Raw genomic sequence first — 17103 nt, forward strand, 5'->3', positions numbered from 1 at the left:
GTCGCCCCCCCGCATGGTGCCATTGACATGTGCTCCCAGGCTACGTCCTGCAGGAAGCTAGAAAAGGCAGGAGGGGGGGCACGCGCACGGGCACCTAGACTCAGTTGCCGGAGCTAATGCCTGGAGGACGGAGGTTACGGGGGCGTGGAAGCTAGTACCCGCCATCAGCGGGTACTCAGGTGAGTTGCTACGGCGAGGATTCTCTCTGCATCGCCGCGGACCCTGACAGTACCCCCCCCGAGGGGAGGCCTTCCGACTCTAGCGAGACCGGGGTGATCAGGATGGCGGCGGTGGAAGTCTGATATTAACTCTGGAGCATGAATGTCTCTGGCAGGTTCCCAAGAATCTTCCTCCGGGCCATAACCTTTCCAGCGAGTGAGGTATTGTATACGACCCCTGTGACTCCGAGAATCCAGAATGTTTTCAACCTCATATTCTTCTACGTCATTCACTAGGACGGGAGCCGGAGGATTAGGGCACCGGCCAGGATAAGGATTGGCGATCCATGGTTTAAGGAGGGAAACGTGGAATACTGGGTGAATAGTCATGGTGCTAGGTAAGCGGAGCTCAACTACCACGGGAGAAATGAGATGGGAAATAGGAAAGGGTCCTATGAATTTTGGGCCCAGTTTCTTGGTGGGTCAATCCAGACGAAGATGTTTAGTCGATAGCCAAACCTTGTTGCCAGGTTTAAACGTGGGAGCATCAGAACGGTGACGATTAGCAAAAAACTTGTGTCTTAGTTGGGTCCTTTTGAGTATCTCTCGCAACATATTGTAGGTAGAAATCAGTTTACTAATGTGTTCAGAAACTGACGGTACTTCACACAAAACCGGGGAACCTGGGAGCATGATGGGGTGATAACCATAGTTGGCGTAGAAGGGAGACGTATTAATGGACTGGTGGAAGTGATTATTGTAGGCAAATTTAGCCAAAAGGTAAGTAGCTATCCCAATCATCCTGTAGATATGTAGTGAAGCAGCGTAAGTATTGTTCAAACGTCTGATTCGTACATTCTGTCTGCTCATTGCTCTGTGGATGAAAGGCCGTAGAGAGTGATCGTTGAACATGTAATTGCGAACAGAAGGCCTTCCAAAATTGAGAGGTGAACTGGGAGCCGCCGTCCGAGATTATGTTAGTTGGTAGGCCGTGTAGGCGGAAGATCTCTCGTATAAAGAGGGAGGCTGTCTTGTGGGCGGAAGGAAGGTGGTTGATAGGAATAAAATGTACCATTTTGGTAAAGCGGTCAACCACTACCAAGGATTGAAGAGTCAGAACAAAAATCAAGTCGTTATGGTAAAAATATCCATTACGATAGCATAAACCAGGGATGTCAGGGGGGCAAGTCTTCTTAGACTGTCTGTGCACCGAATCCCATACCGAGATGGTCCCTGCCAGGAAGTGAGAAGGTGAGAGGATTGTGTCACAGTCAGATGAGGTTGACGAGGTTGCTTCGTGCATCCAAGACAGAGCATCAGCCTTGGTGTTACGGGAGCCAGGACGGTAGGTGATGTGTAATGGGAATCTGGTAAAAAAATAACGACCATCGTGCCAAGCGAGGTTGAAGTTGTCTAGCAGTAGGTAAATATTCAAGGTTTTTATGGTCGGTCAGGACGGCGGTGGGATGTAGGGTGCCTTCCAGGAAGTGTCGCCATTCTTCAAGGGCTAATTTTATGGCTAATAGCTCTTGTTCACCTATGCAGTAGTTCCTCTCCGCAGGAGTGAGGGTTCTGGAGAAGAAGGCCACTGGATGGAGTTGATTATCCTCTGTGAGAGGACAGTGCCTACCGCACTGTCCAATGCGTCGACTTCGAGCGTATATGGTTTTTGGGGAACAGGGAGTTGGAGGATGGGAGCGGAGGCAAATTTATTTTTTCAATAGTTGAATGCTCTCTGAGCCACCTCAGTCCACAGGAATCTTTGTTTCTTAGAGGTGAGGTTAGTAATGGGCTGAATTATTTTGGAAAAATCACGTATGAATTTATGGTAAAAGTTAGCAAAACCAACGAACTGCTGTACAGCTTTACGATCTACAGGTGTGGGCCAGTTGAGAATAGCTGTCACTTTCTTAGGATCCATTTCAATGCGGGTTGGGGATAGGATACATCCTAGAAATTCTACTCTTTGTACTTCGAATAAACATTTTTCAAGCTTGACTTAGAGATTGTTCTTTCTTAGACGTTGTAACACTTGACAAACATGCACGCGATGTTCCTCCAAGGTTGGGGAAAAAATTAAAATATCATCCAAGTACACGATAACGAAGTGGTCAAGGATATCATGAAACACCTCATTAACAAAATGCTGGAAAGTGGCTGGAGCATTACATAAGCCAAATAGCATGACGAGGTATTCAAAATGTCTATATCGACATCGAAAAGCTTCCACTCGATGCCACCACGGATTCTAACCAGAAAAGCTCCACATAGGTCAAGTTTGGTGAAGATCTTAGTGGATTGGACATGTTCAAGTAGCTCTGGGATAAGTGGTAACGGGTAACGGTTCTTTATTGTAATATTGTTCAGTTCACGGTAATCAATACAAGGCCTCAGCCCCCCATCCTTCTTATGAACGAAGTAGAAGGCCGAATTAATCCTTTTGCCAGATTCTCTTTAATATAGTCCTTAAGGGTGGTGAGTTCAGGTTCGGAGAGGGGATAAATGCGACCAAAGGGTATAGCGGCAACAGGTAGGAGATCAATAGGGCAATCGTAAGGTCTGGAAGGGGGTAACTTGTCCGCACTCTTCTTTTCGAAGACATCTCTGAATTGACGGTAAGGACAGAGGGATTCAGGGTTAAGGCAGTTGAAAGTACAGAAGGAAGATGAAAACTGCAGTACTCCTGTCTCCCAGTTGATGAGGGGATAATGTTACAGGAGATGGAACGACATCAAACCGAATGGTTTCAATATGGCCATTCCCTATTTTAAGAGTTAGTGGAACGGTCTCCCTAGTAATAGGACCAGTCTTAAGGGGGCCACCAGTTGAATAGCCACTGGGTTCTTCTTAAGACATGAGGGAATTCTAAGGGCGTGCAGTGTGTCACAATCGATGAAATTCCTGCTTGTTCCTGAGTCCACCATAGCTGAAAGGTGTGCAGAATCTTTAGTCCACTGCAATGAGACAGAAACAGATAGGTGAGGAGACAAGCAGGGGCGTCTTCTGGAAAGTGTGTGTAGTAGAGGAGTAGGATCCTTACCCTGGTTATAGCGGGCACAGGCTCTACATTCTTGATACCGGTGGCCTGCTTTGCCACAGTACATACATAGATTCAAAGTTCTACGACGCTGTCACTCTTCAGCGTACAATATCTATTTGCATAGGTTCTTCATTGGAAGAAGGAGATGGGATTCTTTGTGGGTTACTTGCTGGAATCCAGCTGGAGCTGGAAGTCTGGCGTTCAGACCGTCTTTCACGTAGTCTCCTGTCAATCTGTGTTACCAGGCATATGAATTCCTCTAAAGACGAAGGAATCGAAGTTCGTGAAAGTTCGTCTTTGACAGCCTCAGACAGGCCCCAGCGAAATTGATCATGAAGGGCTGCCTCATTCCAATGAGACTCCAGAGCCAGGCGCCTGAATTCTGCGACATATTCCTCCACGGGACACCGACCTTGTTTTAGGGTACGTAGGGTGGTTGCCACAGAGGAGACCCTGAAGGGATCTCCATAGAGAGAGTCTAATGCCTCCCGAAAGGATCTCCAAGAGTCCAATAAACTATTGTTGCTGTGTAGAAGATGATGTGCCCAGAGTTGGGGTTCTCCAAGAGCAAGGAGATAACTGTGTGAACTTTAATATAGTCCGTAGCATAGGTTTGAGGTCTCAGGCGAAACAGGATCTCACAGGAGGTTATGAACGTACAGTACTTGCTCCGATCCCCAGCGAAACGTTCAGGTAAAGGAACTTGAGGTTCTAAAGCTGACGCGCCTTCCAGATGGGGTGGCAGCAGGTGGAACAAGAGGTGCTTGGTCAGTAGAGGCGTTTTGTTGCATTTGAAGGTGGTGTACCTGTTGTCGCAGATGATGTTGTTCAGCCTGAATCTCCTGCAGCGTGTGTTGAAAATTAGACAATTGTTGGGTAAGGGTAAGTGTTTGCCAATCCTGCAGGTTCCATATTTAGGCTCAGTTATGTCAAGCTGTATGTCAAGCTGATAGGAACTTGGTGAGGAACCCAGTATGCAAACTATCTTCCTGAAGCTGTGGGAAGGTTTAGAAGATAAGGCAAAACCAGAAACAGTCCGAAGGTCAGGGCGAGAGAGAGCAGCGAGGTCAGCAGACAAGCCAGCGGTCAGGTTAGGAGAAGACAGGATCAACGAAGTACAAAGCCAAGGGTCAAAACCAGGAATCAGAATCAGGGAGCGCAAACTAAATAGCTCTGTATAGAACAATAACTGAGCACTGAGTGAAGCTCAGTGCCAGTTTTTAAATCCTCCACTAGATGTCACCCCCGCCCCCAGCATGGTGCCGTTGACGTGCGCTCCCAGGCTACGTCCTGCAGGAAGCTAGAAAAGGCAGGAGCGGGCGCTCACACGCACCTAGACACAATTGCCAGAGCTGATGTCTGGAGGACGGAGGTTGCGGTGGTGTACCAGGTACATCCCGGTCTTTAAGGGGTTAATTCATGTGTTAACTGACAATTATTTTAGTTACCATATTAACATACATTTAAACGTCCACAGAGAAGAAACAGAAAATCTGAAATAAATTGCAACTTCTATTTAATGCTCAAAACTTTGAAGCTGCTTTTTCACTAATTTTCTCCTTTTGATGTATTTTATTTATATTATACTTGTTTATACTGGTGATTTGACTCCTTCTCAAACACCCACTTCCGGGTCCATATAATGTGCTTGAACTTTTTCAAATCCAGCCTATGATTAAGAGCCAAAAAGGCTCGAAATGCATTAGGCCAGTCTTTTACTCCCTGCTGATTGTCCCCCCATGTTTATTGCCACCTAATAAAGTCCTTTAGTTTACAATTTTGGTGGCGTTATTTGGATTGTGTTCAGTTTGTCGGTCTCGTTCTCTGCAGTGTTGCATTGTTTTCTCCGCATCTTCATTTTGTATTGCTTTTGGCTTGGACGCTAGATCCTAAGTTTGCTGACCAGGTAACCCTGTCCCCCTGCATTTGGAGTGGCATATATAGTTTTACACAGCTTACTACAGTTTGGTGTTTCTCTAGTTTGTTTTTTTGTTTATATATTCTATTGGGGAATTTTAAAGGGAAATGTGCTGCCTAAATAGCAACATATTCCCCTAATTAACTCAAGCTGAAAGCTACAAATATGTCTTTTTTTAGTGGGTTCAATTTAAAAAAAAAAATAAGACGGCATTGTGGGTTGCCATCTGCATTATGTAGATTGATACCTTCTTATACCATGTGTTTGTTTTTCTCCTGATGAGATATGGCTGCAAAAGTTGATCTGCCAGACCAACTCCCCATATACCTATTGTAGGCCTTGATGCAGACTGGAGTCCTACAGACCTATGCTCTTCCCATGGACAGAAACAGACACAGTGGCATCATCATGGATGTCATGGATGATGCTTAAAATGCACACATTCTTCCTATCTCTGTACTTTACTGCCAAAATTTCTTCTTGGTGCAAAGCTAAAGATGCCACAATTTCTAATTTGGTACCCTTAATCTGTTCTGGGAACCCTCTTCTGTTTGCCTTATGGTTTAGTAAGGGAAAAGCAAGGTCCCAAACAATATTCTCACTTGTCCCCATATGGTCTGGGCAACTTGGTGGGTCAAGCTGGACATCTTTCCCCTCTTATGCCCAGAAAGAATGTGTGCAACCACTATCACTTTCATACAATTTAAAAAATGTAACCCCATACCAGGAACTTTAGAGGGGATTTATTGTATGAACCCTAACCTGTTACCTTTCGCCGGCGGGTCTGTCCAGGGAGCTCCTCTGCTGCCGTCCTCGGTGCTATGGAGGTGCACACACGTGCACGCTGTCATGGCGGCCAGGAATCCTTACCCAGCAACTGCGTACGTCACGCTAGGGGGCGGGTCCTCCCGCTTTTTATCTGATTGGCTGATTATTGCCTGCAGCTGTTTGGCACCAAATTTAAACCCCCTGCTCACTCTAATCTGAGCCCTTGTGTGGTACAAACGTTATCACTGTCTCAGTGTGCTATATTCTGATTTACTGGTTACCTGACTCCTGCTTTGTTCCTGACTACTCTTTGATCGCCGCCTGGATTGACTTTGGATTGCTTTTTGGACTTTGCCTGTTTGCTGCCTGCCTCGACCTTGGACTGTGACCTGTTTATGCTATTGGAACTTTCCTGCTGTTGTCCCACTATTCCTCCTGCTACTACCCGTCCTGATATCCTACCATTCTGCAAACGGGACCCGTCTCTCGTCGAATTGTTACATAACCAGAATTTAAATTTCATTAGGGACTCATCAATACAAATTTCTCTCTGGGGGTATACACTGCAGAAAATTTGATTTGGAAGTGGGTAATAAGCAGGCACATAACATAATGGGGGTTATCTCTGGAAAGTTAATACCGTTGCCTAGTTATGGTCTTAGGGAAAAGTGGAGTTTAAATAATGGGGTTTATGCCCCAGTAGGACCTAATGGTGCCTTTTTCATTATCTCTATTGGAGGATCGGATTTCACTGAAAGCGCTGCCATTTTGGCAGAAGTTCACACTGCAACAAATTTTGTTGCCAAATTAAAAATTCCTCGATCTTTGTCCAAACCGAATGGACAGGGAATGTAATTCATTGCCCGAAAACAAATGGGTCAAAAACGAGCCAAAAAATGGAAGTGTTTCAATCAGACCTGTTGCCACTTGTGTATAAAATCAAGTACCTAGCCATGCAGTCTGCAGTTAACCCCTTCAGTCTCCTATGGACGTACCGGTACGTCCAAAAAAACACGTCCCAGGAATCCCCTATGGACGTCCGTGCAGCGGCAGGGACACATCGTTTGATAGACTGGACTCCCCACTGACAGCAGAAAACTGTTACATTTTTAAAAATTACAGATTTAAAAATAAATAAATAAATCACCAAAACAATACAATAAATAGTATTTTAACCCCTTAACGACCTTTGCCGGTTCAAAAAATTAAATAAGCTTAGAAAGTGATCAACGATCACTTTCTTCGCTTAAACAGCGTTACTGTAATGCCTCGATGTCGAGGCATTCAGCAAGGCCGAGATCGGCATCGGGGGCCATGTCTGTTTTAAAAGCGTTTAGGAGGCGATCAACGCCTAATCATCTAACTATGGTATCAAAAGAAAGCTCTATCTCTCCTTGAAAAAACAATATATAGTTTACAGGGGGAAAACTATTCACAGGAAAAGAGAATAATCGCTGAACCGACATAGTGCAAAAATGGCAAAATTGTTCCGGGACTTTAGGTACCAAAAACCCCTGGGATTGAAGGGGTTAATAGCATTTGTCGTTCTGGGACATTCTGAAGAGCTCAGTGAATTCAAGCATTGTACTTTGATAGGATGCCACCTTTGCAAGTCAGTTCATGACATTTTATCTATCTCTCTATCAATTACTGTAGGGTAACACTGAGTGAGGATAGAACAGGTTATATTAGTTTTGTAAGACCAAATCTGAATTTGCAAGGGAACCGAATATATAACCAATTGTGAAAGGACATCTATGCCCCTCCCTTATCCACATCCCTATCATGACCCTGCCTCTTCTTGGTTAAGCCCCTCCCTTGTGGTTAAATGCTCTAATATCTATTTTCCAGTATTTGTAGTAAAAAAAAATAATAATTTAAACAGTGTAAACAAATTTTAATATGTGGTTTTCACACATCACATAATTATTATTAAATATTTATTAACAAATATTGGCAGCAATTGAAAAATACAAGTAATTATGTTCATAAATATATAAATACAGAAAGGAAATCTGCAAAATATAAAAGCAAGTATATTAACTATGACATAATGTGTCATCACCATATACTGAGCCAGACATTGATGGTGGTATAGCATAACTGCCATCACTGTATACTGTGCCAGACAATGACAATAGTACAGCATAACTGCCATCACTATATACTGAAACAGACATTGGCGGTGGTACAGCATGACTACCATCAGGGCCGGACTGGCCCACCAGGATACCGGGAAATTTCCCGGTGGGCCGGCAGGTCCGTGGGCTGGGACCAGGGGCGGGCTGGGACCTGAGCGGCCGCTGGGTGCTGATGCGGCCGGCCAGCGCTACTATAATACTTTTTTCTTAATTTAATATGGCAAGCTGGTCCGGCTTGCCATATTAAATTTTAAAAATGTATTACAGTATCGCCGGCCGGCCGCATCGGCACCCAGCAGCCGTGTGCGATGGCCGCTTAGTGATGGGAGCAGCGTGAGGGGTGAAAGCTCCGCCCCCTCGCACTGACCTTTCACCCCTCACGCTGCTCCCATCACGATGCAGCCATCAGATTGCTGGGAATGTAATCTGAACGGCCAATGCGTGCTGATGCCGCCGGCCGGCTCTGCTTTAATACTTTTTTTTTTTTACTTTATATGGCGAGCCGATCCTGCTTACCATATAAAAAAAAAAAAAAAGTGTTAAAGTAGCTCCGGCCGGGGGCATCAGCACGCACCGGCCGTTTAGATTACATTCCCAGCAGTCTGATGGCTGCATAGTGATGGGAGCAGCGTGAGGGGTGGAAGCTCCGCCCCTCGCACTCAGACTGCTGCAGCACCGGATGTCAGGTCAGTGACATCCTGTCAGGAGAGAGAAGAGAACAGTGTGCGGCTATCAGAGGACGGAAGTCAAGAGAAGTAGAAGGTGAGTATAGTAATGTATTTTTTTGTACAAAATGTATAATATTTTTTTGAATGTGTTAAAAACAAAAAAAAAAATCGGCATGTGTGTGTATGTAAGTGTGTCCCCCTATATGCCACTCTGCCTCCAGAAATGCCTTTTACCCCCCTATATGCCACTCTGTCCCATGACATGCCTTTTAACCCCCTATATGCCAGAGTGGCATATATGGGTATAAGGCATTTCTGGATGCAGAGTGACATATAGGGGATTAAAAGGCATATGATGGGACAGAGTGGCATATAGGGGAACGTAAGGCTTTTTTGGAGGCAGAGTGCCCCATGATATGCCTTTTAACCCCCTTTATGCCACTCTGCCTCCAGAAATGCCTTATACCCATATATGCCACTCTGTCCCATGATATGCCTTCTAACCCCCTATATGCCACTCTGCCATATAGGGGGTTAAAAGGCATATCATGGGACAGAGTGGCATATAGGGGTATAAGGCATTTCTGGATGCAGAGTGACATATAGGAGGTCAAAAGGCATATCTGGAGGTATAGTGGCAAAAAGAGGGTTAAAGGCATATCACGGGGCAGAGGGGCATATAGGAGGGTTGAGGCATATCAGGGAGGCAGAGTGGCATATGGGGGTTAAAAGGCATATCATGGGACAGAGTGGCATATAGGGGGGGCATAAGGCTTTTCTGGAGGCAGAGTGCCCCATGATATGCCTTTTAACCCCCTTTATGCCACTCTGCCTCCAGAAATGCCTTATACCCCCTATATGCCACTCTGTCCCATGATATGCCTTTTAACCCCCTATATGGCAGAGTGGCATATAGGAGGTTAGAAGGAATATCATGAGACAGAGTGGCATATAGGGGTATAAGGCATTTCTGGATGCAGAGTGACATAGAGGAGGTCAAAAGGCATATCTGGAGGTATAGTGGCAAAAGGGGGGTTAAAAGGCATATCACGGGGCAGAGTGGCATATAGGAGGGTATAAAGCATATCGGGGAGGCAGAGTGGCATATAGGAGGGCATAAGGCTTTTCTGGAGGCAGAGTGCCCCATGATATGCCTTTTAACCCCCTTTATGCCACTCTGCCTCCAGGAATGCCTTATACCCCCTATATGCCGCTCTGTCCCATGATATGCCTTTTGACCCCTATATGGCAGAGTGGCATACAGGGGGTTAAAAGGCATATCATGGGACAGAGTGGCATATAGGGGGTATAAGGCATTTCTGGAGGCAGAGTGGCATATAGGGGGTTAGAAGGCATATCAGGGGGGCAGAGTGGCAAGCCTGGGGGCAGATGTGCATAACTCGGGGGTAGGTTGGCAAATAAAAGGAAAAAAAAAAACATGTCTCAATCATAGCTTATATTAAATATGAAAAAATAGTCTACATGAATTAATAAAGAAACAAAAGTTTCTTACCAGAATATCGTGAAGAATAATGTGATCACTGTTTTGTTCCACTTTTTCATCTAAAATGTTCGCAGTAGTAAATGTTTTGATCCCATTATGTGTAATGTATTTAATTTATTAGGGCCTTTTAACACTTTTGCTTTCTGGCATTTTAATACAAATAATGAGATACAAAGAATGGCGAATAGTGTGAGTCGGGAATGTATAAGGGGTGCGTGTGGTTAAAGAGCGCGACCGTGAGATAAACTATATGGGGCTGGTTTTTCCAGGGCTGCTTTTCCGTCCCAGTCCGGCCCTGACTACCATCACTATTTACTGAGGCAGACACTGATGATATTGCCACAATCAGTACCTTGTTCAATATACAGTGCATTGTACACCTTAACTCCCATCACTGGGATGGCACTGATGATGGTACACAATACCCTCGCTCCCGAGGTCCGCGGGTCCCTGTTATACTTGCCTCACGTTGAGGCAATGGGAAAGCGGCAGGCAAGGGATCTCCTGTCACAAACGCTCCCCCTGCTAGTAAATAGTGGCACCGAGTGCGTTTTTGTCTGACCAGAAGGAAGGGGTGTGCAAGTGACATCAGTGGAGGGATAAGCGTCACGGACTGGGTCCATACGGATGACTGAGAAGACCCAGCGCGCCCAAAGATTGTGTGCAGGAGTCACAGTGCAGTAGTGGAGTTGGACAGGGCTTGGTGCAGGGTGAACGCACTCACCTGGGTGTATCTAGGGTTGTGCAGCCAAACACCAGCGCCCTGATATAGCAACGGATGTAGTCCAGAACGAAGTGAAATCCTGCAGGCACCCTGGAACAGACATGAGACATCACACAAGTCTCATGTGCGGGATGCTGCAGGCTGGAAATATGGAAGCTAAGCAGAGAAATATAGCAGACACATAACAAGCAAGGGACAGGGAGACCAGGCACGAAACATAACCAGACAAGATATACATGTTACAGGGCACAACAGGGAACAAGACAAGGAATAAACATAACCAGACAAGATATACAAAACACAGGGCACAACAGGGAACAAGACAGGACACCCCGCTGCCGGGGATACAGGACAGGACACCCCGCTGCCGGGGATACAGGACAGGACACCCCGCTGCCGGGGATACAGGACAGGACACCCCGCTGCCGGGGATACAGGACAGGACACCCCGCTGCCAGGGATACAGGACAGACTGACACACATAAATACAGAAACTAGCCTAGGACTGATTGATAACTATTGGAGATTCCGTCACATCTTATGGCCATAGTATGCTTAGCCCACCACTACGCCAAAGTACTCCAATGACGGTGGGTCCTAACGCTAATCCCTGCTGACAAAGATACGAAACAAACCAAACATGTAAACCAAACATGTAAACCAAACATGTAAACCAAACATGTAAACCAAACACATAGCACTGAGACATACCTTTAGACTGCAGACTGAGACAAACAGAACACACGTGAGGGACACACCTTATAAAGGATACAAAGCAAAAGCAAAGAGCTGAAGCAGAAGCAAGGAATGGGAGACCAGAACAGCGCAAAAGGAAATCCAGGAATGGATTGAAGCAAAACAGAGAAACTGAAGCAAGATAGAAATGCAGCTCTGCAGCCTGGGTAGAATGTGACAATAAGGCTTCAGCCAGCGCCATATTTTAAAATCGGGAAGTTCTACTTCTGTGGTGAGTGCTCTGGCTAACGGTAAACGTGACAGTATCACTATAAGAGGGCCATCAGACACATGCTTTCCATACCTTTCCCATGTCTCTTTGTCCTCACCTGCAGCTCCCTTTTCTCTTACTCCACCTTTTCATTTTAGGTTTTGCCTCCTCTTTTTTTCTTTATTTTATCTTCTTTAAGTAATGGCCTTCAGGTTTGGCAGTGGGTGTGGCTTTAGTGCTGAGCACCGGGATATGATATTAAATGCCGGTGCACATACATTTATACACAGACATTCATGCTTACACACACTTATTTCTAGACATTCATGCTCACACACTTATACACAGACCTTCATGGTCTCACACTTATTGTCAGGCTATGGAGCTGCTTATCTCTGGCTTTTCCTTTTTCTCAGCTCCTCATTCCATCCCCTGTGTCCCTTGCTGGTTATGCTTTATTCAGTTTCCCATTTATTTCTCTATCGATATGTTTCTTGCTCGGCCTCCCTGATTCTTGCTAAGATCCACTTGCTCGCTCTGTCCCCTTGCTCGCTGACTCCCCTTGCTGGTTGTTTCTCTATACCCTCTGATAATACTCTGCTTAGCTTCCCTAATCCCAGCCTGCAACATCCTGCATATTTCTCTGTAAAGCTATGTCTCATGCCTTCTCCAGGATGCCTACAGGAGATCACCAGATTTTTTTCTGGACAACATCCGCTGCTATGTCAGGGCCTTGGTTGTGGCCGCACAACCCTAGGTGCTCAACACCCGGGAGAGTGCAATTACCCTGCACCAGGTCCTGTCTGACTCCGCTACTGCGCAGTAACTCCTGAATACCATCATTGGGCGCACTGGGTCATTACAGTAGTCTGTATGGACCCCGTTTGTGACACTTATACCTAGAGAGACATTCATGCTTACACACACTTATACATATACATTCATGCTCACAGGCATACATACATACCCCCTTCCCTCCTATACCCACTACTGCAGCGTTTGATGTGTGTTTGATGGGTCAGTTTAGCCCTTCATACACTACTTTGTATGCCTTTTCTTTCACAGATCTATTTTTTGGGTGAAGAATTGCGTAATTACCAACTGCTATGCATTTTATTTCACTTTTTACACCTGTTCCATTCCAATATATTCTTAAATATCGTAAATAAATTAACCTAGATGACAATGTTTGTACAGCTAATGTCATGCATATCCCATAAATGATGATAAGAGTTTTTCTTGTTAAACAAATAATAGATGAGGCACTATATGAATCACCAAAAAGTACATACCTTTAGGGAAAAGACATTAAAAGGGTAAGAAGAGAGTTTGAGTGCTTGTTAGGTTATGGTAGTCTTTACAGTGATAAATATTTGTTATAACTGTATGCTCTCAAAAGTAGCTATGCTTTCAAATATTCATTGCAGAGGTTGGAGCCTTTTCATTGTGATATTGTCAATATAATGTGCCCAGTGTAATTATCCTGAATGTCATTTCATGATCCTGTAGCCTTAGCTGGCATATTTATGTGTCAAAACTGCTTTCACCACTAAATACATATTACTTCACTATGGCTTCTGCATGCTTGGAGTCTCCCAGGATTTCTTGCAAAGTACCAGGTTAACACATTAACATTCTCCTGATTATTTGCATTTATTAGTTTGAATAGTCTCTCTTAAGGTATTTAACTTCAGAGATATATCTTTAGTATTTCCCATATTTATGTTCTGAAAGAAGTAACTCCTTTTTTTCTTTTTCTTTTTACAGGGTATGCTGGATTCATCATGTGACAGGGGTGTGGGTATATCCTCTTTTGGAATACATCAGTCCCAGAGCCAAAATAATATGTTTTCTTTTAGTCATGTTTATCATTAGCATGTATTATATTTTGGGAGAGAAAATCAACAGCTACATCTGGGAGTCTGAGAAAAGTAAGTTATATAGGTGAGACAACATGTTAACCAACAAAATGACAATACTATATAAGGCAAAGAATAAAGTATGTAGTTTTGAAAAATACATAGTTATTTTAGCATATTATATTATTTCACTGTCTCAAAGTGGTTATGAATGTATCATTTACCTAGAACACTTGTCTTTTTGTGGCTTTCTCATAATTTCATTTTTTTTGAAACCATTGCAACTTATTTTGGAACTCGCTTTCAATGTAAGGAATATGTCAAGTGTTAGCAGAATGCAAGAAATGTTAGTTGTAAGCCCCAAATACCAAGCTGGGCTAAAATGCATTACCAGTATATTTAAAACACTAGTACAATATTTTAAAATATATACACTATTGCATCATGTTTTTATAAAGTAGTTTAATGGTCTGGTGGGCCCACTTTAATCAATGGATCAATAGTTGCAGAGATGCTTGGCTTTATACCCAGAGCAGCCTTCAGAAATATCGGGGCCCAGGACAGGCTTAAAGCCTGGGCTTCCATGCATCTCGTATTAGCCTATCACATGTCTATCCCATTTTCCTGTCAATGTTCCACATCGCCTCACCTTATGTTCCTCCCATAAGCACATCTTATGCTTCAGTTGCACATGCTCTTCCTACCATCCTGACATAGATTGTATTTTCTGTGAGGGCAGGGACGGGCATAAGGTTAGTGCCACCTAGGTGTAGCATTTCTTTGGCACACCTGCTCACACAAATACATACTAACATGTAAACTTGCTCTAACACCCATTTGCTCCAACACACGAAAAATTTTACACACCCGTTCTTTCCCCTGCTCATCCTTTCCATCTCCGTGGCACCAATAACCCTAGGCAATGCAACATCATGCACCAACACCTACCCACACATACACAAATACACGCATGCTTACACCATACACTATCCCACACAGATGCTGACATACACACTCACACTAATACAATAACACACGCAACACCAAACACTCAAAAGTGAACACTGCACTCTTTTACACATGCACACACTATCCAATAACATACACTACTACACACACTGACTAACACTATACATATACATACACTGACTAACAATTTTTTTTCCTAACACCGGAGTCCCTTGAGTGTTCTTCTTTTCTTGGGTTATATATATTAGACATCGATTCGGACAAAATTTTCATTTAGTTTTTGCCTCATTCGTTTTCAGCCAACAAATTTTGTTTTCTGGCCATTCTTTTTTAACAGAATTCGGAGGTCTTTTTTGATTCAGAACGACATTTGGGGAAACATTCGCAAAAGAGGGAGGTCACTGACATTTTCTGGACTCACTTTTTATTATAGAAATTAAAAAAATACGTTCTATATACTTAGTAATGGGAGTTAAGGTGTACAGTCTGGTTCAGTAAATAATGATGGGAGTTATGCTGTACCACCGTCAGTGTCTGGCTCAGTATAAAGTGATGGCAGTTATACTATACCACCATCAATGTCTGGCTCCGTATATAGGACTGGATTTCTCCAGTTTTATAACAAAAAATGAAAGTTCCCACAGAGTAAGGACGGCCAAAGAGGTGTAACAACAGCAGTAGTAGTAGAGCACTGGTCCTGGGCAGGCAGACACTGGCAAATGATAGGCACATGCAGCCTTGTGGAGCAGAACTGGATTTCCCTAATATTATAGATTTTTTTTTTTAAAAAAAGGTTCCCCTAGTGTAAACAGGTGCAGAAGTGGTGGAGCACTGGGCAAGCAGACACTGGCCGATGCCAGACTCCCTGTGGAGCAGGACTGAATTTGCCCAATATTACATATTTGAATCCCTGGTTTTGTCATCAATATTTGTTTATCAATGAAGAATAAAAGATGATATGATAGAAAGATAATAAAATTTAGAGGTATGGCTAGTAGCATTAATAGGCAACTGTCTTAATCAACTGAACTCTACTCAGGAACAGGGGGGAAATGTCTGCTGATGTCCTTGTAATTGTCAGGCACGGAGGCCCCCTCCTACCGTGTCCAGGCTCCCCCTGACTCGTTGCTCTGGTCCGACGGTCTCTTTGCGGCACGGCCGCATCACTGTGTGGCAGGCCGCATCCAACTGAATACGCGTTCGTGGGGGCAGATGCTGCCACGAATCTGCCAAATAGGGACCAGGCTCTATCGTATGCCTTCCTGGTATTTTTGGACAATGCTCTCGTGATAATATGGCGAGCTGTGTGCAGATGCATCTCTATACTAGAATGAACTCGTCGAAAACCGGCGAAGTTGTTGGTGCTGCTCCTGCTGAGGGTTGGACCTTGACAAAACCTCTGAAAATTGAAACGAGATAACGCGTCAGCCGCTATATTCTGTTCTCCCGGTACATGTGAACATCTAATAAAAAATTTATGATATAATGATAACCATGTAAGTTTACGCATCAACCCCATAATGTGAATTAAGGATGACCTTCCCCTACTGACGATCTCCACTGTGGCCATGTTATCTGTAAAAAAGGTGACTGTATCACCTGTCCACATGCTGCCCCAGACTGTCGCTGCAACCACAATGGGATAAATTTCGAACAGGGCCGAGGTGTTGTGAAAGCGCGGAATCTCAAGCATCTGCGAAGGCCGCTTTTCTGCTAACCACTGATCCTGGAAAATAGCTGAAAACCCAAGGGATGGAGTGGCATCCGTAAAAACCCTTGGGGAAGAAAGACTGGGTTGGGAAATAAACATGGAACGTCCGTTCCATGTCTTAAGGAACCTGGCCCACATACGCAAGTCGGACCTAGCGGACTGATCTATGACCACTGCCTCCTCAGACGCATGGGACGCCGACAGCAGAGACAGGAGATGGGAGATGTACGACCTGCCTTGAGGAATTATCCGCATTGCAAAATGAAGATGGCCTAAAAGGGATTGCAATTGCAGTTTGGAACAAGTTTCAGATCTCATGAAACTCTGGATTATATCCTGAATTCTCTGAAGTTTCACGCTAGGCAGGCTGGCCTCCATCCTATTAGAATCTAGCACTATCCTCAAGAATTCTAAAGTGGTAACTGGACCTGCCGATTTATGTTGGGCTACTGGGATATGAAGCTCATTGAATAATTCTTATAACTTCTGTAGACTGCACGGGGATGCGTTGGGGGCCTCCACCAATAAGAAATCATCCAAGTAGTGGATCACTACCGTGCAACGGGAAGCATTCAGCAGGAGCCAAGTCAACGTCTCAGCTAAGGTGTCAAAAAGTTTAGGGCTACTTCTAGAACCAAAAACTAATCTGGTGGCAAAATAGTAAACCCCCCTCCATTTAATCCCATGAAGATGCCAC

General features: G+C 44.4%; 1 protein-coding gene across 8 annotated transcripts in view; it reads left to right on the forward strand.

Annotated features, from left to right (window-relative positions):
- Positions 1-17103, forward strand: part of AIG1 (androgen induced 1) — a 203065-nt gene that overhangs the window by 171425 nt on the left and 14537 nt on the right. For 5 of the 8 annotated variants that reach the window (XR_008351155.1, XM_053460885.1, XM_053460887.1 and 2 more), the window contains one exon: positions 13635-13798. Coding sequence is in view for 6 of the 8 variants with exons in the window: in XM_053460885.1 (XP_053316860.1) it covers positions 13635-13798 (164 nt within the window). In the remaining 2 variants the exon portion in view is untranslated. Of the gene's footprint in view, positions 1-13634; positions 13812-17103 lie in introns of those variants that run through there. The other 3 variants (XR_008351156.1, XM_053460886.1, XM_053460889.1) reach the window with 2 other exon arrangements.

This window comes from Spea bombifrons, chromosome 3 (genome assembly GCF_027358695.1).
Source record: "Spea bombifrons isolate aSpeBom1 chromosome 3, aSpeBom1.2.pri, whole genome shotgun sequence".
Classification (NCBI taxonomy): domain Eukaryota; kingdom Metazoa; phylum Chordata; class Amphibia; order Anura; family Pelobatidae; genus Spea; species Spea bombifrons.